Source organism: Canis lupus, chromosome 37 (genome assembly GCF_011100685.1).
Source record: "Canis lupus familiaris isolate Mischka breed German Shepherd chromosome 37, alternate assembly UU_Cfam_GSD_1.0, whole genome shotgun sequence".
Taxonomy (NCBI): Eukaryota; Metazoa; Chordata; class Mammalia; order Carnivora; family Canidae; genus Canis; species Canis lupus.
Window position 1 is genome coordinate 6174059 of NC_049258.1, and position 21357 is coordinate 6195415.

At 35.0% G+C, this 21357-nt stretch overlaps 1 protein-coding gene and 1 long non-coding RNA gene across 13 annotated transcripts in view; one reads left to right on the forward strand and one right to left on the reverse strand.

Annotated features, from left to right (window-relative positions):
• LOC111094354 overlaps nt 1–19937 on the reverse strand; it is a 29251-nt gene extending 9314 nt beyond the window's left edge. Inside the window, exon 1 of the long non-coding RNA XR_005385149.1 lies at nt 18242–19937. This is a non-coding gene — a long non-coding RNA (uncharacterized LOC111094354). The remainder of the gene's footprint in view (nt 1–18241) is intronic.
• The window catches only part of CCDC150 (coiled-coil domain containing 150), a 79528-nt gene that overhangs the window by 38174 nt on the left and 19997 nt on the right, over nt 1–21357 (forward strand). For 6 of the 12 annotated variants that reach the window (XM_038585221.1, XM_038585224.1, XM_038585218.1 and 3 more), the window contains 3 exons: nt 5614–5727; nt 11992–12075; nt 17674–17781. The exons of 1 other annotated variant lie outside the window; for it this stretch is intronic. In XM_038585221.1, coding sequence (XP_038441149.1) covers nt 5614–5727; nt 11992–12075; nt 17674–17781 — 306 coding nt within the window. Of the gene's footprint in view, nt 1–5613; nt 5728–11991; nt 12076–17673; nt 17782–18158; nt 18219–18644; nt 19143–21357 lie in introns of those variants that run through there. 5 more of the 12 variants (XM_038585228.1, XM_038585222.1, XM_038585223.1 and 2 more) reach the window with 5 other exon arrangements.

Sequence of the window (21357 nt, forward strand, 5' to 3'; positions counted from 1 at the left end):
AGCCCATTATAAATTGGGTTGTCTTTAATTGTTGAGTTGTAAGAGTTCTTTATATATTCTGGATAGTAGACCCTTATCAGATATGTGATTTGCAGATTTTTTTCTCCCATTTTATGGGTTCTGTTTTTAAATTTTTAGATTTTTATAATGTTCAGTTAACTTTTTTCTTTTTTCTTTTTTTGGTTGCCTGTGCTTTAGATGTCACATCTGAAAACCTGTTGCCTAATCCAGGGTCACAAAAATTCACACTTTTTTATTCTAAGAATTTTATAGTTTCACATACTATATTTAGTCTTTGAACCATTTTGAGTTACTTTTATATATCAGTTGAGTTAAGAGGTTCAACTTCATTATTTTGTCTGTGAATATCCAGTTGTCCCAGCACCATTTGATGAAAGGCTGTTCTTTCTATTAAATAGTCTGGACTCCCCTGTCAAAACCCAATTAACCATAGATGTATGGGTTTATTTCTAGACTCTCAAGTCTATTCCACTGGCCTATATGTCTTTCCTATGCCAGTACCACAGAGTCTTGATTACTGTGGCTTTGAAGTAAGTTTTGAAATCACGATGCAAAAAAAAAAAAAAAGGAAAGAAAGAAAGATGAAGAGATATATAGAAGGAAAGAAAGAAAGAAAGATCAAGATGCATGAATCCTCTAACTTTGTCTCTCCTTTTTTTTCAAAATTGTTCTGACAATTCTGGATACTTATGTTTCTATATGAATTTTAGGGTCAGCTTTTCCATTCCTGGAAAAAAAGGCAGCTGTAATTTTGATAGTTTGTATTGACTCTGTAGATCAATTAGGGGAATATTGCAATCATTATTTTTCTATATAAGAATGTGTCATCTGCAAATAGGAATAGTTTTATTTCATCCTTTCACATTTTGCTGCCTTTTTTTTTTCCTCTTTCTTGTGTAATTGCCTTAGCTAGAATCTCCAGTACAATGCAGAATACAAATTTTGAGAGCAGACAGACATCCTTGTCTTGTTCCTGATCTTAGGGGGAGAGCTTTCAGTCTGTCACTATTAAGTATATTAGCTATGGGTTTTATCTAAATGCTCTTTGACAGGATGAGGAGATTCCTTCTCCTCCTAATTTGGAGATTTTGTATCATGAAAGTATGTTGAATTTTGTTAATTGCATTTTCTGTTTATCGAGATAATCTTAAAGATTTTGTCCTTTATTGTTATGGCATATTACATTGGTTGATTTCAAATGTTGAAGCAAACTTTCATTTTTGGGATAAATTTTACTCACTCATGAGTATAATCTTTTTTATATGTTGTTTCATTTGGCATGCTAATATCTTGTTGAGGATTTTTGAATTGTTATAAATAAATAGTTTTACAGTTTTCTCATGATGTCTTTGGTTTTGGTATCAAGTAGTATTGGCCTCTTAAAATGATAAGTATTTCCCCCTCTTCTATTTTTGGGAAGAGTTTTTGAGGGATTGGTGATAATCCATCTTTGAGTGTAGAATTCATCACAGTTCTAGGTTTTCCTTTCTGGGGAACTTTTATTTGTTTTTAATTTTTATTATTGATTTAATTTATTTATTTATTAAAGATCTATTCACATTTTCTATTTCTTTTTTATAGTCACTTTCAGTAGTTTGGGTATTTCTAAGAATTTGCCCATTTTCTAGGCTTTCTAATTTATTGGCATATGATCGTTCAGAGTAGCCTCTTTCTTCGTTTAAGTTCAGTGTATTGTTCCTTCTTTCATTCCTTTTTTTTTTTAAATTTATTTTATTTATTTATGATAGGCACACAGTGAGAGAGAGAGGCAGAGACATAGGCAGAGGGAGAAGCAGGCTCCATGCACCAGGAGCCCGATGTGGGATTCGATCCCGGGTCTCCAGGATCGCGCCCTGGGCCAAAGGCAGGCGCCAAACCACTGCGCCACCCAGGGCTCCCTTTCATTCCTAATTTTAGTAATTTTTCTTTCTCTTTTTCCTATCTTTTTCTCTCTTTTTTGTTTTTGCTTTTGTTTGTTTTTGTTAATACAGCTAAAGGTTTGTTGATTTTGTTCATGTTGTTAAATAACCAACTTTTGGTTTTAGTGATCATCTCTATTGTTTTTCTCCCCTCTCTTTTGTTTCTGCCCTAATCCTCATTATTTTCTTCCTTCTGCTTGCTTGGATTTAATTTGCTCTTTTTCTAGTTTCTTAAGATAGCAGCTTAGGTTGTTGGTTTATTTCTTCTTTTTTTAACAGCTGTAAATTTCCCTTTAAGCCCTGCTTTAGCTGCATACCATACATTTTAGCATATTTCCATTTTCATTCAACTCAAAGTATTTAACTTCCTTGCGATTTTCTTTTTGACTCATTGGTTATTTAGAAGGTTGTTTAATTTTCCCATGTATGTGACTTCCCCAAATGTCCTCCTTTAATTAATTTTCAATTTTATCTCATTGTGATTGGAGAACATACTTTGTATAATTCCAGTCCTTTAAATAAACTGAGAGTTGTTCTATAGCCTAACATATGGTACATGCAGGAGAATGTTGCATGTGCTCTTGAGAAAAATGGTATTCTGCTGTTGCTGGGAGGAGTGTTCTGGAGATGTCCAGTTGCTTTACAGTGTTGTTCAAGTCATGTCTCCTCATTGATTTTCTGTTTAATTGTTCTATACATTATTGGAAGTGGGTTATTGACATTTCAACTATGTTGAATCATTTATCTCTCCTTTCAGTTCTGTTAGTTTTTGCTTCATTTATACTGAGACTCTATTATTGTTAGAGGTATATATATTTATAAATGTTATATCTTCTTAACGGATTGACCCTTTTTTCAATATATAATGTCTCTTTTAGGTTTTTGCACCCAATTCCACCATGGCAGGGAGTTCCCATACACACAACATCAAGCAGTTTTTGGATACCAGCAAGGTGTCCGAGAATTCTACTCAATTCTTACACTACTACCCAGAGATAGCATTAGATTCCACAGGGTAAGGGTTTAGTCCTACAAGACTGCCCCCATCCCTGAACACCTAGCTTACACACCAGTTGTAGACTCCAGGCTGTTACACCAGGCAGTTGTGTTTCTGACCTCCTCTTTAGATTCTTTTAATTTACAAGAGCGGCTCACAGTACTTAGGAAATACATTTACCAGTTTATTAGAGGATATAACAAATGATACAAATCAACAGCCAGATGAAGAGATATATAGGGTGAGGTACGGGGAAAAGTCAATGAGCTTCCATGACCTCTCCAAGCACACCACTCTCCCTAATTTCCATGTGTTCACCAACCGAGAAGCTCTTGGAACCCAGTCCTTTGGGGGTCTTATGGAGGCTTCATTGCATAGTCTTGATGACTAAATCATTGACCATTGGCTGATTCAGTCTTCAGCTCCTCTTCTCTCCCTGGAGGTTAGGAGCTAGGACTAAAAGTTCTAACCCGCTAATCACATGGTTGGTCCTCCTGGCAATCAGCCTGTACCCTTGGATGGGGTCCAGAAGTCACCTTCATTAATAACAAGACACCCATTTCACCTTTAAGGCTCTGAAATGTTTTCAAGAAATGTGGATGAAGGCCACATATATCTCAGGCATATATTTTGGTCATCTGAATGACCAAACGTATTTCTTGTAAACCATTGTGATAAATGGTCTTCTTTATCTCATGCATTTTTGTCTTTATTTTGTCTAATATTAGTATAGACACTCTAGCTCTTTTTAGGTTATTGTTTACATGATGTATCTTTTTCCATTCTTGTACTTTCAACCTATTTATGTCTTTGAATCGAAAATGTGTCTCTTTGTAAGCATACAGTTGGACCTTTTAAAAAATTCATTCTGCCTATCTCTGCGTTTTTGGTGGACCATTTAATCCATTTATATTTATCATAATTACTGATAAGGTAAGATTTACATCTGCCACTTTACTCTTTATTTTTTATTTTTTTTTAATTTTTATTTATTTATGATAGTCACACAGAGAGAGAGAGAGAGGCAGAGACACAGGCAGAGGGAGAAGCAGGCTCCATGCACTGGGAGCCCGACGTGGGATTCGATCCCGGGTCTCCAGGATCGCGCCCTGGGCCAAAGGCAGGCGCCAAACCGCTGCGCCACCCAGGGATCCCTACTCTTTATTTTTTATGTCTTAAATGCTTTTTGTTCCTCTCTGTCTCCCATTACTGCCACCTTCTGTGTTAAGTAGATATTTCTAGTGCACTATTTTAATTCTCTTATTCTTTCTTTTCCTATATATTTTTGAGTTATGGGTAGCAGAGTTACAAAAATACATATATAAGCACCTTGTATATGTACATATGTTGCTACCTTTACTGTAGTAGCTGTACCCTTTATTTCTGTATGTGAATTCCAGTTATTGTCTAATACCCTTTTATTTCAGCCTGAAGAACTCCATTTAGTATTTCTTCTAGGGCGTATTTTTCTAGTACTACAGTCCAAGCCCCACCAAAGAATGGACCCTGATCCAGACCCACACAAGTTTAATTGAGATTAGAGAGAATTGACAGTTTAGCAATTGATCTTATATATGAACATGTTATATCTCTCCGTTTTATTTAGGTTTCTATTTCTCTTATCAGTATTTTGTAATTTTGAACATATTAAATATTGGACACTTTTTTTTAGATTTGTACTAAAGAACTTCATCGGTTTTGGTACTATTACAAATGGTATACTTTTAAGAAATAACAATTTCCAGTTGTTGCTAGTATATAGAAATACAATTGAGTCGCATCCTTATATCCTTCAGCCTTACTGAAGTCACTTATTCTGGTATCTTTTTGTATATTTGGGGGGGATTTCCTATGTAAATAATCATATCTACTGTAAGTAGAGATATTTTTACTTCTCCATTTCCAGTCTCGAGGTCTTTTGTACGTTTTCTTGCCTTATTGCATCGGGTATGGCCTCCTATATGATAATGAATAGGAATAGTGAAAGCTGATATCCTTTTTTTCCCACTGTTAGGGGGAAACATTTTAGTCTTTTACTATTAAGATTGATATTAGTTGTAGGTTTTTTATAGAACTACTTTATCAGGTAGAGGTTTACATGATTTAGAGGTAGAGGTTTAACTATAGGTTCCCTTTCATTTCCAGATTGCTGAGTTTTTATCCCAAATTAATGATGAATTTTCTGAAATGCTTTTTCTATATCTATTGAGATGGCCATACATTTTTTTTCTTCTGTAATCTATTGATATAGTGAATTATACTAATTAATTTAGAATGTTCAGTAAGCTTTGTACTTCTGGGATAAACAGTGTCCTGGCTTGTTATCCTTTTTACATATTGCTGAATTCATTTTACTAGTATTTGGTGGAGACTTTCTGCATCTATATTACATTAATATTTAAGTAATACCAAGTATCAGAAGGTCTTCTAGTAAATGTGAACTCTGTAATTTGTCATAACCCTCCTGCTGAAGACAACTAGAAAAGCTGATACATTTTAAAAGAAAGAAAGTTTAAAAAAAAATCTCAGAGCTGTCAGTCTACAAATCCCTCCGTTTAGAGACAGGAGGACATGTTCATACAATAACTTCCAAATTATAGTTAAAAATCATTTTTAAAATAGGATATTTTTGGATCTAGAGTAAATAGATTTCTTTTCTCCTTTTGTGTTTCAAAGGTAGACATAAATGAATTAACCCACAACCTGCAGACTCTAGAGGCAAAGAATAAGCACCTGGCAGAAAAAATGGCTTCTCTAGAACTTCAGCAAGTCACTTCTGATTACAATGGGGTGGGTATAAAAAGGTCAGTCTAAATTTGGAACTAATGACTGATGAGTTTTTAAAAAATCAGAAATTAGGAGATGGGTTTTGTCATTTGTTTGTATCTTAATATTATCAATAAGTCCTGAACAACTCAGGCTACGTATAACAGAGAGCCTTATAAGTACTCAAACAATAAAAGATTTAAGAAAACAAGAATTTAAGGCGGCTAATAAACATATGCCTCCACAGATGATCTATAATACTGAAGAGCACAAATATATATAGTGTTTTAAGATATTTCCTCTTTCATTAATATGAGGAAGAAACTTGTATTTTTCTTTTCCTTGTCTGACAGTTCCATTAGGCCAATCAGTAATAAGTACGATTTCTAAAAGCCGTTTGACAAGGTCAGTGCAACACAGATAAATGGTAGAGTTCTTAAAACCTCTCTCCTTGAAGGGTATTTAAAGAGATGATCATTCTGTTAAGCAGCTAGTAAGTTTTCCTGTGTGCTTTTGAGTGCTTGAAAAAAAAATTTGCGATTGCTTCTATAACATGCAAATCACCTTTGAAAATTGCATAGAAGGCCCTGATGTGAGTCTCGCTTAATCTGAGTTAAATTCTTTCAGCCTCTGTCATAAGCTGCTCATTACTTCAACTATGAAAACCTAGAGAGTAAGTCTAAATCCATGACAGTTTCATGGCTTTAGAGCCAGACTGCCTGTGTTTCAATTTTGGCTGTAACCTTGGGTATGATTCTTAACCTCTTTGAGCCTCAGTTTCTTAATCTGTCAACGTGAGGAAAATAATACCGTTATTAAGAAGTTGTTTGAGGATCAAATAAGTTAATACATGTAAAGCATGTAGCAGATGACTAACATTTATTGAAATTTTAGTATCTGAACCATCCTAGAAAAAAAGCCTTTAAGTTGCTATTACAGCAACAAGGTACATTAGCTCTGATTCTTGATACTCAGACCAACTCTCCCTCCCCCAAGATTAAAGATTTATCAGTTTCCTCTGTTTGTTGGGCTACACATCAGCTGGTTCTATCAACCCACCTGCTTCTGGTCCCTCTGGAAGACCACATATCAGTCTGCCTGATTCTTTCATGCTCCACTGCCAACGAGTAGGCCTGTGGCATCACCCTAGTAGTGATTTTGACAGATCCTGCCAATGATTTTGTCAGTTGTTGATTCTTGCCTTCTCATTGCACCTCTTAAGGCCTCCCAGTGATAAACCACACCTCAATTTCAGCTTGTAGTTCTATGTTTCCACATAGAATTTTCTTTGACCATGCCTGCCTGGAAGTCCTCTGGTTGGCTGTATGAGTCTTGAGAAATGAGGCTGAGATGTCAGGATTTGGGTTTTGCTTTTTTTTTTTTTTTTTCTTTTTTTAATCTCAGCAATATCATTAAACCTATCACCATTCAATGTTGGCAGTGTATTTTTGTTCTTTGGGAATTAACACTTGAAATTCTCTACCCTCTAGTTTAACCTCTTGATGGTCTTTGGAGATATGCTTATGAATGAATTTATGTTGTGTATGTCACAACAGATTTGAACTCAGACCTAGTTTCAACCCATGGTTCTATTTACTGTGTGTGACCTGTGCAGGCCTTAACATCAATGGCCTTTGGGACTAAAGGGATCTCCTAACTCTGGGGTTCCCAGAGCACACTGTATATATACATCAAAATAATAACTTCAGGGGTGCCTGGGTGGCTCAGTTGGTTAAGTGTTTGCCTTCTGCTCAGGTCATGACTTCAGGGTCCTGGGTTGGAACCCCATGTTGGGCTCCCTGCTCAGTGGGAGCCTGCCTTTCCCTCTTCTCCCTGCTTGTGCTCTCTTTCACTATCTCTGTCTCTCTCTCTCTAATAAATGAATAAAATCTTAAAAAAAAATAACTTCATTGATTAGAAATTGACCTATATATGTATCTGCCTTTACTCTCTTCAAGAACAGTAGTTACTTATCTTTAAACTCCTTTACCTGACATAGCACCTAATACATATGAGAGATATTTTAGAAAGATTGATTGAATAGAGCATACGGAGGGTCATGTCTGTCTTGTCAGTCTATGAAGATTAAATGTCATTTTGTGTAACACGCCCATCACAGGGTCTAGCATAGTATATCAATGTGTAAACATTATTCTCTTGTTTTTCTTCTTCACACTGATTTTGGATTTATTTTTATTATTTTGGCCTTTAATGATGGTATAATTTAAGTCTCTTACCACAGGCAGTTGTTCAGGGAACCGTAGTGAGAAATGATCCAAATGTGAGAAGCTTACCTTTCCTGAGTTCAAGTTAAATAACTGTCTTCCTGACTTCTCTTTTGGATTTCAAATGATAGCACTAGACAGAAATATAATTCCCACACAACTAGGACTTAATGATTTGAAATTAATGAATTAAATGTATTCTTTAAAACTAGGATGACAGCCAGTGTGTACTTGTACAGGTATCAAAGTTGGTTCCATTTGCTGTAGCCCATGCAAACTAGTTAAATATTTTGAATAAAGTCCCTGCTTACAGGGGTGCCTGGCTGATTCAGTTGGTAGAGCATGCAAGTCTTGATCTCAGAGTTGTGAGTTCGGGCCCCATGTCAGATGTAGAGATTATTTAAAAATAAAATCTTGGGACGCCTGGGTGGCTCAGGGGTTGAGCATCTGCTTTCAGCTCAGAGCATGATCCCGGGATCCGGGATCAAGTCCTGCATTGGGCTCCCTGTGAGGAGCCTGCTTCTCCCTCTGCCTATTTCTCGCCTCTCTCTTTGTATTCTCATAAAGAAATAAATAAATCTTTAATAACAAAAAATTTTAAAAAATAAAATATTAAAAAAAATCGCTGCTTACAATCTGCTTATAAACTAGCTTTACCAAAATGTTAGTATCTGTTGATTTTATGTATTCTTCTAACAGCTTCTGCTAACTTTCACAGCTCACTTAATTAGATCTTAGAAATAATTTTGTGGCTTACAGTTGATCCTTGTCAACCTGTCTTTCATATGTTAAGATAATTGTTTGTTTCCTGCTTTTTCCAAGGAGTGATATCTTTGTGTCAGTTAAAAATGCATATTCTAACTATTAGCATTTTTATTTGTATGCTAATTATCAGGTGATTCTCCAGTTTCTGTTTTGCTTTGCATATTAATAATCTTTATAGTATATTGCCAAGATTATTTAAGCAAAAATTAATCTCTGTTTGTCTTTCCACAACTCAGAATCAGAGATATTCACTCATTTAAGTGTTCTCTAATTTCTGGTCCTCCATTGATTCTCTTAAATAAACAGCCTATTTAAAGAATCTGAAAACCATAATTTAAATTACTGTCTTAATATTGCTTTCTGGGATCCCTGGGTGGCGCAGCGGTTTGGCGCCTGCCTTTGGCCCAGGGCGCAATCCTGGAGACCCAGGATCGAATCCCACGTCAGGCTCCCTGCATGGAGCCTGCTTCTCCCTCTGCCTGTGTCTCTGCCTCTCTCTCTCTCTCTCTCTCTCTCTCTGTGTGACTATCATAAATAAAATTAAAAAAAAACATTGCTTTCCTTTAGCAACTAGAAAAATTTTTTTGTTTGTTGTGAATTTAATTAAGTGACTTTGTGTCAAATATGAATCACATTTTGAGTTGCTTAGACAGCGTTCATCTAAACACTACATTAGCTTTCTCTATGACCTAAAAAGAAAATAATTTTTAAAGTATATTTAAAAGATTAATAGAATTTCTTTATGCCTTTGCTTAAAGGAGGGAGTTTTATTGAGCTAAAAAGTGCTATTATTTAAAAAAAATCCTGGACATATTTTATAAGAGACCTAGATCATCTAAGTTACTGAAAAACAAACAAAAAAAACCCCACCCTTTTCATATTCAAAAGGCAAGCAAAGTTATCTTTGAGTGTTTGTTAGAGGTAGCATATTTTAGGTTAAATCTTGGTGTTTTATACCCTGAATCTGCACTTTACAGCACATTGGGCACCTCAATTTATAGAGTTTAGAATTGGATTTTAAATACCTAAGCTTTTATGATTATGGTATAGCTTTGTTTTTATAACAGCATTGGCTGTCCTTGTCATTTATTTTTGCTGAACACTTGGTCAAAACATAATCCCAAATGTTGTGTTCATGGAATAGTTTTACCTTAGTTTCCAAACTAGAAAGTATTGTGGGAAAGGGGAACTTCCACTGACTGAAAATTAATTGATTAATTTTGTGATAATATATTGTTAATAGCCTCCTATTTATTTATTTATAAGAGTCTATATTTCTCTTAGGTTATTTTGAGACCAATACTTTATTGGTCTGAATGCTTTTTTTTTTTTTAAGATTTTATTTATTTATTCATGATAGACACAGAGAGAGAGAGAGGCAGAGACACAGGCAGAGGGAGAAGCAGGCTCGATGCAGGGAGCCCGATATGGGACCAATCCCAGGTCTCCAGGATTACATCCCCGGCCAAAGGCAAGTGCCAAACTGCTGTGCCACCCAGGGATCCCTGGTCTGAATGCTTTAAAAAAAAAAAAATGTTCCCTTGCCTTAGTGGGAACCACACATAGTAATTAAAAGTGAAACTTTAAGGGGGTACATGGGTGGTTCAGTTAAGCATCCAGCTCTAAATTTTGGCTCAGGTCAAGATCTCAGGATCTTGAGATTGAGCCCCATGTTCGGCTCCACACAGAGCCTACTTAAGATTCTCTCCCTCTTCCCCCTTGCATTCTCTCATGCTCTCTCTGTCTCTCAAAAAAAAAAAAAAAAAAAAAAAGGAAAAGAAAAAAGAAACTTTGAGAAACAATATATGAATATGTATAATTGTGTATGGAATAAATACTAATCGGATAGGACAAACAGATGACCATAATAGTTAATCCACTGATGCTTAATATTGGATACAGATCTTTATATTGAATGTGCATAATTTGGGGATAGATATAAAAGGACTAATCAGTCTTGGTGGCCTTTCCTTAGGTTTTTATCAAACCTAGAATGTCTAAAATGGCCTAATTCTTCTAGCCAAGACAATATCAGACTAGTGTACCCTCTTGTAGAACAGATGCTATCATGAAAGTACTTTGAAAAAATGAGTTACATGTCATTATGTAGTAATCTAGTTTGGAATGCGTTTCTGCTTTTATTTGGAAAATATTCACAATACTTAAAAAAGGTGCACTACAAAGTGGTAACTAAAGATATCTATAACTATGCCTTGTGTGAATATCCCTACATATGTGGTTTTTTCATTAATTTGCCTAAAATTGAACAGAAAACAAGTCTAAACTCCTTGGATTTAAGCGCTATTATTCACAGATTAAGCAAATGTAAACCATAAATAGGGATTATATGAATATGGGATATTTACCAACATTAATGACTTTCCATTCAAGATTTACTGCAAATGATCTGTAGTGCAGCTCATGGGCCTGTGTGATTAAGAATTTGCATTCTTAGTTGTATTTGCTTTTGTGTGTAGTATTCCCACAATTGATTTATGAAGATGATTTTGACATAAGGCAAATATAAGTATGTTCTGTTATTAAGATATAACACTGAAATTGATTATGGAAGGTGAGAATTTCCATAATCAATCAATAAAAGTGTTACCTAAGTACCAAGAAGATCCAACATTTAATCAAAAGAAAACTGTATTTTATACTTAGGTTTTTTGAAAAAGTCTGAGGAAAAAGACATATTTTAAAAATTGTCATTATTAAAGGATGCTTGAAAGACAAAATATATAATTTCATGAAATATAGAGCCTTCATTTGTATTTCTCCAAGACCGCACCTTGTTGAGTGCTTGATCGGTGTTGGAGTTTCCAGTAAATGTTTCTTGTGTTTGTCCAAAGATTTTTTTTTTTTTTTGCTGCCTTTTACTATGGTAACTGAAGTGTCTTCTGCTGTTAACATAGTTGTGATCATTTGCACCTCCTGTTTTCTTAAAGAAATATATAATCCTCAGACTACATATCTGCAATCACTGATACAACCAGCCCACATCTGTGTTGGACCGCAACTACAAAGCAATAATTTATGTAACAAAAATAGAATAATAAGCAAAGAACAACAAATTCTGGGACTCTTAAGGCATGCATACTTTCATTAGCAATCCCTTTACATGTTGCATATTAGCATGATGATTAGCTATTTCAGGGAAAAAACTTAAAAGCAGAAGAGGCAAGAAAATATGAATCGTGGTTTTGTCACTTTTGAAATGATAAGGGTATAAATACTGGTTCAGAAAATGGTTATTCCATTCTATGCTAGGTACTGATACCTGTGTTTGCTTTGTCAGCTTGCGCAACAGCAGGTGGAAAAGGTCTTGGGAAAAATTACTGAGAGTAAAAATAAACTGGCCTATGAAAAGGGAAAGCTCCAGGTATGAGATTTATTTTCTGCTTTGTGTTGTCTAATTTTTTTTTATCACAGTTGTCAAGCTAAATACTGATGGGTTTTGAGAGGACCTAGCTCTACTAATTCTATAACTTTGGACAAGTTTTTGAATCCTCCTAAGTTTGTTGCCTCATTAAATAAAATCCAGGTGACTTTTATTCACATATCTGTAATATTTTACTGAAACTTAAAATTGTGAAACCAAAGCCCATTCTGTTTTTATGATCATTCACTGAGAATGTAGAGAGCCCATGCTCTCATTTTTGCTGGAGTTTTATAACATTCTTAAAAAGAAATAACCCTGGAAATTGGGACTCAAAGGCAATAGACTTGAGTGAATGAGATGATAACTGTTTTGCTTCCTGTGGGCTTTATCCCTGTAGTACCCCCAGAGCAAGAAGCTTGCCACCGATAACCTACTCCAGTGGAAAGCTGAAGTCTGAGTAAGTGGTTCACAGCCTTAGCTACACATTACAATATGAGGAATTTTTTAAGCACCTCATCCTGGAAAGTGCATGATATCTGGCATTTACTTTGAAATGAATCAGAAAAAAAAATAATTTGATGGGTTGATAAAGGAAATTGATAGGTGAATCAGTATGTGATAAGTGTAAAAAAATTAAGGGTAGAATTTAGATGGTGAAGGTAGCACATTTATAGTAAAATTCTCTCAATTTTCCTGTATATTTATAAAATATAAAGGGAAACATCCCCATGATAAAGTTTATACGGTGGAGCAATTAGATCAGAATGTCAGGTAACAGATCAGAGGCTTCAGTGCTTTTGAAGCTCCCCAGTGATTCCAAGATGCAACCGTACTTGAGGACCACTGGATTAAATGGTATAAAGTGAAGTCCAGTTACGCTTGGAAACGTAGAGCTGATTGGATAAGTAATCTCATTACAGACATATAAAACACGTCAGTGTTAATCTCATTTCCTCTGCTCCAGGAGCTTATTATAGGGTTATTACCACACAAAATTGGCCCAGATATGTGAAAGGCAGATGGTAAACAATGGTTGTGAGACATCAGGTTGTCCACTAAAAAATAAGGCCATTGGCCACTATTTGTGTGCTTTTAATTAATATTTTTCTGGAGTCAGTGATACATTTAAGTATAATCATTTATACTTGTGTAACCTTGGACAAGTCTTAATTTTCTTAAATTTCACCTTTTAAAAAAAAAATCTAAAACCTGGGGTACCTGATGGCTCAGTTGGTTAAGCATGTGACTTGATTTCAGCTTAGGTGGTGGTCTCTGGGTCATGTGATCAAGCCTCGTATCAGGCTCCACACGGGCCATGGAGCTTCCTGAAGACTCTGTTCCCTCTGCCTCTGCCTTTCCACCCCGCATCCCGCCTGTGCCCTCTGTGTCTTAAAAAAATAATAATTTAAAAAATATTTATTAAAATGTTCAAAATAATTGTGATACTAAAAAAATAATTGTGATACTTTAATAGTTGTTTTTTTACTAGTGCATTCAATAACAAGATCTAATGACATTCCTGTAAACTCCATAATTTCAAACTAGTGATAAGCACAAACATCTTTTCAGGATATTTGCAGTACCTGTTATATGATATGAAACGATCTGTGATGTCTGTTGGAGACAAAGTAATAGGTTCCTGGTTTTTTTGTTCATTTGTTTTGTCTTTTAGATTCCACTTAAAGAGATATTATATGGTATTTGTTTTTCTTTTATTTCATTTAGCATAATATTCTCTAAGTCCATCCATCTCATTGGGAATGGGAAGATTTCATTCTTTTTTATGGTTATTCTTCCCAAATTATTCCAAAATACAGAAGAGGAAGAAAAACTTCAAAGACAAAACAAACGAACAAAAAAAAACCCAAACAGAATCATAAATACAAAGAACTGGTGGTTGTCAGAGGGGAGGAGAATGAGTGGGTGAAATAGATGAAGGGGATGAATAGGTACAAACTTCCAGTTATGAAATAAGTGACAGGGATGAAAAGTACAGCATAGGGAATATTATCAATAATGTTATAATGACTTTGTATGGTGACAGATGGTAACTATACCTATGGGAAGCTTTGTAATGTACATAATTACTGATTCACTATGTTTTATATCTAAAATAATATAATATTGTATGTCAACTATAATTAAAATTTTTTTAAATGTAGGCAATAAACCACAGTAGTATCAGCAGACCCTGTCACTTTAAATGGTCAAAGTCACCTGTGAAGACATCTGATCCTTGACTTTGTTTATTGGGAGTTTTTTGATTACTGATTCAATTTCACTACTAGTAATCAGTCTGTTCCCATTTCTATCCCTGATTCAGCTTGGGGAGATTGTATGTTTCTAGGAATTTATCCATGTTTTCTAGGTTGTCCATTTGTTGGCATATAATTTTTCATGGTATTCTCTTATACTTTTTTGTATTTCTGTGATATGGTGGTTATTTCTCCTGCTTCATTTCTGATTTTGAGTCCTCTTTTTCTTGATGAGTTTGGCTAAAGGTTTATCAGTTTTATCTTTTCAAAGGAGCAGCTCTTGGTTTCACTGATCTTTCTATTCTTTCAGTCTCTGTTTTCTTTCTGTTCTAATCTTTGTTATTTCCTTCTTTCTGCTAGCTTTAGGTTTTTTTCTTTTTCTATATCCTTCAGGTGTAAGGTTAGGGTGTTTAAGCGAGATTTTTCTTTCTTCTTGAGGTAGGCCCGTATTACTGTACACTTCCCTCTTAGAAGTGCTTTTGTTGTATCATGTGTTGTTTGATTGGAACACTTAGTCCATTTACATTTAAAGTAATTCTTGATAGGTACTTATTGGCATTTAATCATTTTCTGATTGTTTTTGTTTGAGTTTCATCTTTTCACCTATAAAGAGGGCAAAACATACCTCTCATCTACTTTTCACTAGGAAAGCTAGTCAGCATTACAGCCTAGGTGTATAGATTACTATTTAACCTTTTAGACATCAATTACATATTTTAGAGGTTATCCTCAGAATCGTTTAAGATTTTATTTATTTATTCATGAAAGACAGAGAGAGAGAGAGAGAGAGAGGCAGAGACATAGGCAGAGAGAGGAACAGGCTCCATGCAGGGAGCCCAATGTGGGACTCGATCCCTGGACTCTAGGTTAAGGCCCTGGGCCGAAGGCAGACGCTCAACCACTCAGCCACCCAGCCACCCTGCCATCTCTATCCTCAGAATCTTAAGGAAAATATAACTTTTTCTTGTTTGTATTTCTACAACAAGGGCTTAAGGTTTTTTATAGTCTTTGAAAGCTGAAACACTTGAAGCTATTGACTTACTGGTGTTTTTATGTCCTACCTTAGTTGGTGTATGGGGGAAAGTGTTCTTATACTATAATTTGTAAGATAAAGGAAGAGCTGCTGATTAGAATAATGATGTGTTCTCTCTAAATTGAATAATTGATTAAAATATAACCTATGAGTCATTTGATAAAAGATTATGGTATAAATACTGGGCTTTAGGTGCTAATGTAAATCTTGTTAGAAGCTGCTGCCCCATATTCAGATGTGGTCTGAATTTTATTTTCAGCGTAATATACTGTTCCATTTGATAAATATACCAAAATATATTTATCCTTCCCTCTATTGGTTGATATTTAGACAGTTTCTAGTTGCTTACAAACACCACCAATGTGATGCATTATTGTACATGTCTCCTTGTACTCATATGTAAAAAAAAAGAAAATTTTCTAGGCTAAGTATAATTCTCAGGAGGAAGAATTCCTAGGTTGTAGGATTACAGATCTTGAATTTTACTAGAATTTATTAAATTTCTCCTGAAAGTAGTTATACCAGTTTTGAAAGCAGTCTCTATGAGTCCAGAGTTACATGTGTTAACATGGATCAATCTCATAAAGTAATACTACATACTCTTTAGGGATACATTTATAGTAAAATTATTAAAAAGGATTAGGAATGGTAAATAAAAGACCTTGACCTAAGTTACTGTTGTTCCTGAAACTAGCTAGTAATGGAAGCTGCTTGGATCTTAATGACTCAGGAAAATAAGATCTCTGAGGGGCAGCACAATGTATTTGCTGTTCTTTCCCATTTGAATGTGCTGAATTAGAAATCATGCCAAATAAGACAATACAAAAATTAAAGCGCTTATAGATGAGAAGTTTCATGGCATTTTACTGTGTACATAGAAGTTGAGTTAGGGCAAATTATCTGAGAAATATTGTGGAATAAGGATATTCTGTGTTTTTAAAAAAAAAAAGGATATTCTGTGTTTTGCTTGAATAGAAGCAAATCTAAAAGTTTTCAGAATTAGCCCATTTTCCATTGGATTTCATAGGTTATTAGCAGTTTGCTTATGTTTAAAATGAGAATAATTGTTGTATCAATACCTCCTTTTAGAGGTGCCCATTTTAATTCCAAACCTTAAGTGAAAACCATGATGAATTTTTACTGATGATTTTAGGGAGTCACAGCACATATTTTATAATGTACCCTGTGGAAAAGAACAACAGAAACAGGAAGGAAAAAAAGGATACTGCTTAATGGAACAGGAGAGATTTCCTGAGACAAAATGTGTTTTTATGCAGTCTTTGAAAAAATACCAGTATTAGCAACCAAATTTTAACAGTTCTTGAAAGTGTCTAGTAACACAGCCAAGAAGTGTTTACCCTCTACAAGTAGAAAACAAGACACAGAGAGAGGAAAAAGTTGATTTATTTTTTAAATTTATTTATTTTTTAAATAAGCTTTTTTTTTTTTTAATTTATTTATTCAGAGAGAGAGAGAGAGACTGAGAGGCAGAGACACAGGCAGAGGGAGAAGCGGGCTCCATGCAGGGAGCCCAACGCGGGACTCGATCCTGGGTCTCCAGGATCAGACCCCGGGCTGCAGGCGGCGCTAAACCGCTGCGCCACCGGGGGGTGCCCGAAAAAGTTGATTTAAATAGAAAATTTTGTATGAAATTTTTTCTGATTCAGGGAAAGGCTCAGTAATGTGAATTGTTGATTTGTATGAAAGGGTTGGGTATGATAGGAAGAATATGTGGAAAAACACAATTTGGAGATTAATGAATGAATAAAATGATTTCTTTCCCCCAAATGATCATTTTCTTTAAAGAGAAAGATATGTTATCTTTTTCAGTTAGTGTTAAAATATAGTTCATTGTATAAGAACTTCATTTATTCAACTTTTATAATTCTGTCAGTAAAACAAGACTGTCATCTTGCGTATTGACAATTCTAATTATCCATACTCAAAATGTTTTCTGAATGTTAGATATCACAGTTTTTTTTAATTGCAATTATTACCCACAAAATCTCACTGTTATATTCATGAGTCATGTTAGTTTGGAGTTTCCATAAGCAATAGAAACCAAATGAGTTGTCTCAGTACAAGTAAATGGCTATAGCCTGCCTACTTTTAGCTACTGAAATAGTTATGTCAGCTGAAATAGCATTCTTTGCATGATTAGAAAAACTTAGGGTTACTTTTATAAGTTTTAAGGATTCTCTGTGGTTTTTCCAAACTCATGACATCTTTTTCCTTTTAGGGTATGTAAATATATAAACATATATATCTCATCAATAAGCCATATTTCATTCTTCTTCTATTTTACCCTAGATAAAAGTTAAACAGCTAGAAGATCAACTGCATACTTTTACTGAAACCAGTTCACAGAATGACCATCTACGCAAATTGAACAAGGCTCTAGAGGGCAAATATGCTCAGGTGTGATTAATAGCTACATAACAGATTGCTGTTATATTGTTTTAAGAAATTGATGCCTTTCTCCCCACCTTGCCATACAGTCCCAGAAAGATGAATATTCTCTCACTTGACTCAATTCACAGATATTTTATAAACACTCCCAATGTATAAGGTTTTGCTGAACTATAGAGAATAAAATATGCTTGAAGCAAGATTGGGACATCCAACTTATTTATGCTCTAATTGGAAGCTTAGGAATGTGCTCATAAACTTTATTATAGAATTAAAACTTATATCTTTCAGAAGGAAAATAGTTTGAGTGAACATCCATAGGGAGCACCATTTTAATGAAAGCATTGAGAAACACTTTCATAGAGCAAGTGGTTTTATAATTACAGGGAAACTCAGAACCCAGTACCAGTAAGATATACCTGCAACAGACAGCTCATTTGAAAGCAGTTTTAGTAGTATAAGTGCTTACTTGTCATCATGGTGGCCACTGAGGCTGAAAACCTTTTGTAGGTCACATAACACTTTAGCAAATGGATGGACAAATTAGACAAGATACAGAATATTTAGTGAAGAAAAATAAACCAGGATTGTGTTACCAAAAGAAAGTAATTCATTTCAGTGATTTACAAATTTGCCATGTATGAAATTTTTTAAAAAATCTTAAATGCTCAGTATGTCTGACTTCTGTATCTATAATTTTTTTGTTTGTATCGCATTGGTAACCAAGGAGCTAGAATGTGCCTCCAAATAGAATACTGTTAGGGTTCTAACCATCTGACTATACTGGAAACGGAGGCCTCATTAGATACACTCTCCTACAGGGAATTTGATTTAAGGAAGGTCTGTTTCTTCACTAGGACAACTTTACAGTGTGATTTCTTCATTTTGAAAGCAAAGGAACACATTTTCAAGTATATTTGCCATCACAGCTTCATTTAGAATATTGTGTTAAAAAAAAAAAGAATATTGTGTTGTTCCTCCTCATAAAAGGAACACTTATTGAAAAATAACTCTAGGTTTAGTTATTTTACCGTTTTTAATTGGTGATGCCTCCAAGAAGAAGGAGATCTCCAGAAAGGCCTGCATCATCCAAATTGATTGAAAGCTATAGGCCCCATGTAAACAACGTAAAGGAAAGAACTTCATCAGTTGGTTTGCCCAGTGTTGTTCCAAACTCTGCACGCCGTGTGACCTTTGCACCTAGTCTGACTTCTGTGAGAGCTTCTCAGGAGGTTGGAGACACCAGAATCTCTCTAAAGACTCTTTTGAATGCTATTAAAACCATGGAAGGAAGACTGGAAGGTAAAATAGACATTCTTGCTTCAAGACCATTAATAAGTGAGTCACCAAATTTTCTTAAACGGGATTCGGTAAGTGAAGACCACAAATTAAATCATAAGGAAATTTCAGATTTATACAACAATGAAGAAAAGTAGTATCAATCAAAAAAAATAATATTTGAATGTATGAGTAACAACAAGGAAGTTAGGTTCTTCACAAATAAGAAAGACTGACAGTATAGGTTGAAACCATCATTTTGGCTAGCACATAACTAATTTTTAGACAGATTTGGATGAACAGTGGCCATTGAGATTTTTTTAATCTGATTTGGAGTTTTTGAAAATTCAAAATATCTATCTAATCTTAATATTCATGATAAAATGTTTAGATAAAGCCTGCTTTTAAAATAGGAATACATTAATAAAAGCCTCAACAACTTGAACATTGGACAATATTTTCCAAAGAAAACTTTTTAGAGCATCCATCTTTGCTTGATATGTAAAAATAAAAAGTACTATAGCTTGTCTTCTACAGTTGACAGCTCTTTAGATCTCTTCTATAAACATTTTTGCTTAATAACCTTCATATGTATCTTAAAAACACTGGTAAAATTATAAAAACTATTCTTCCTTGTGTCTACTTCTAGAACAAAATCCAGTAGATTTTCAGAGTCTGTGAATTGGCATCCTTTGTAATATTCTTGGATCCTTAAAGAAAGAGTGTTTCAAACGTTACAGGTGCAAAGCTTTAAAGAAGTGTAATAATGTTGAGGAAGAGGTGGGGAAAAGATTTTTGTTGTTGCTATTGGAAGTATAAAATGTTACAGTTTCTTTTTTTTTTTTATGATAGTCACAGAGAAAGAGAGAGAGAGAGAGAGAGGCAGAGACATAGGCAGAGGGAGAAGTAGGCTCCATGCACCGGGAGCCCTACGTGGGATTCAATCCCGGGTCTCCAGGATCGCGCCCTGGGCCAAAGGCAGGCGCCAAACCGCTGCGCCACCCAGGGATCCCAGTGTTACAGTTTCTTAATGGAGGACAATTTATTTTATTTTATTTTTTTTTAATTTTTAATTTTTATTTTATTTTATTTATGATAGTCACACAGAGTGAGAGAGAGAGAGAAAGAGGCAGAGACACAGGCAGAGGGAGAAGCAGGCTCCATGCACCGGGAGCCCGACGTGGGATTCGATCCCGAGTCTCCAGGATCGCACCCTGGGCCAAAGGCAGGCGCCAAACTGCTGCGCCACCCAGGGATCCCTGGAGGACAATTTAATATCTATCATTTCATCCCACAATTGTACTTCTAGGACCTCCTTCTACAGATAGACCAGCTTATACATATGACATGTTTACAAGATTACTTATTGAAGTATTATTTGTTAATAGTAAAAGACTAGAAGCAACCACAATTTCATCAGTCAGAGACTAGCTAAATAAATCATGGTGTATTCATGGCTTGGAATACTGTTTGAATATATGTATGTGTGTATATATATATATATACATACACATATATATATTCTGAACCTTAACTATTTTAACTTAGTAAGTATATAGTATATATGTATGAGTAGGTTAAAAGAGTCAAGGTTCAAAAGTGTATACATAAGTATTTTACTAAATGTGTAGTAAAAGGTGAGGATAAAAAAATATATACATATGTGAGTGTGTATATATATATATGTTCACTTGTAATGCATAGAATAGCTCTACAATGAATCATAATTAATTGGCAACATTATTTTTGAAGAAAACTGGATGGCTGGGACATTTTTCAGTTTACCCTTTTGTGTCTTTTTTTTTTTCTTGTAAGATTGTATTTATTCATGAGAGATGCAGAGTCATGGGCAGAGGAAGAAGAAGGTCCCTGCGTGGAGCCCGATGGGGGACTCCATCTCAGGACCCTGGGATCATGCCTTGAGTTAAAGGCAAACACTGACACTAAACCACTGAGCCACCCAGGTGCCCCTACGCTTTTGTATCTTAATAATGTGAATGTGGTACCTATTCAAAGTAATTTTATGAACATTTAATTTTCAACAAAAGTGAAAGTGGAGAAAGAATGATCTTTTTAACAAATGGTGCAGGAGCAGTTCAATATCCCTGTGCAAAACCAGAAAGCCTTTAACCCATACTTCACACCATATAAAAAATTTAACTCTAGGGTGCCAGGGTGGCTCATTTGGTTAAGTGTCTGACTTAATTTCGGTTCAGGTCGTAATCTCAGGGTCATGAGATTGAGCCCCACATTGGGCTCTGCGCTCAGAGTAGAGCTTGCTTGCCCCTTTCCCTCTGCTCCTCCTCG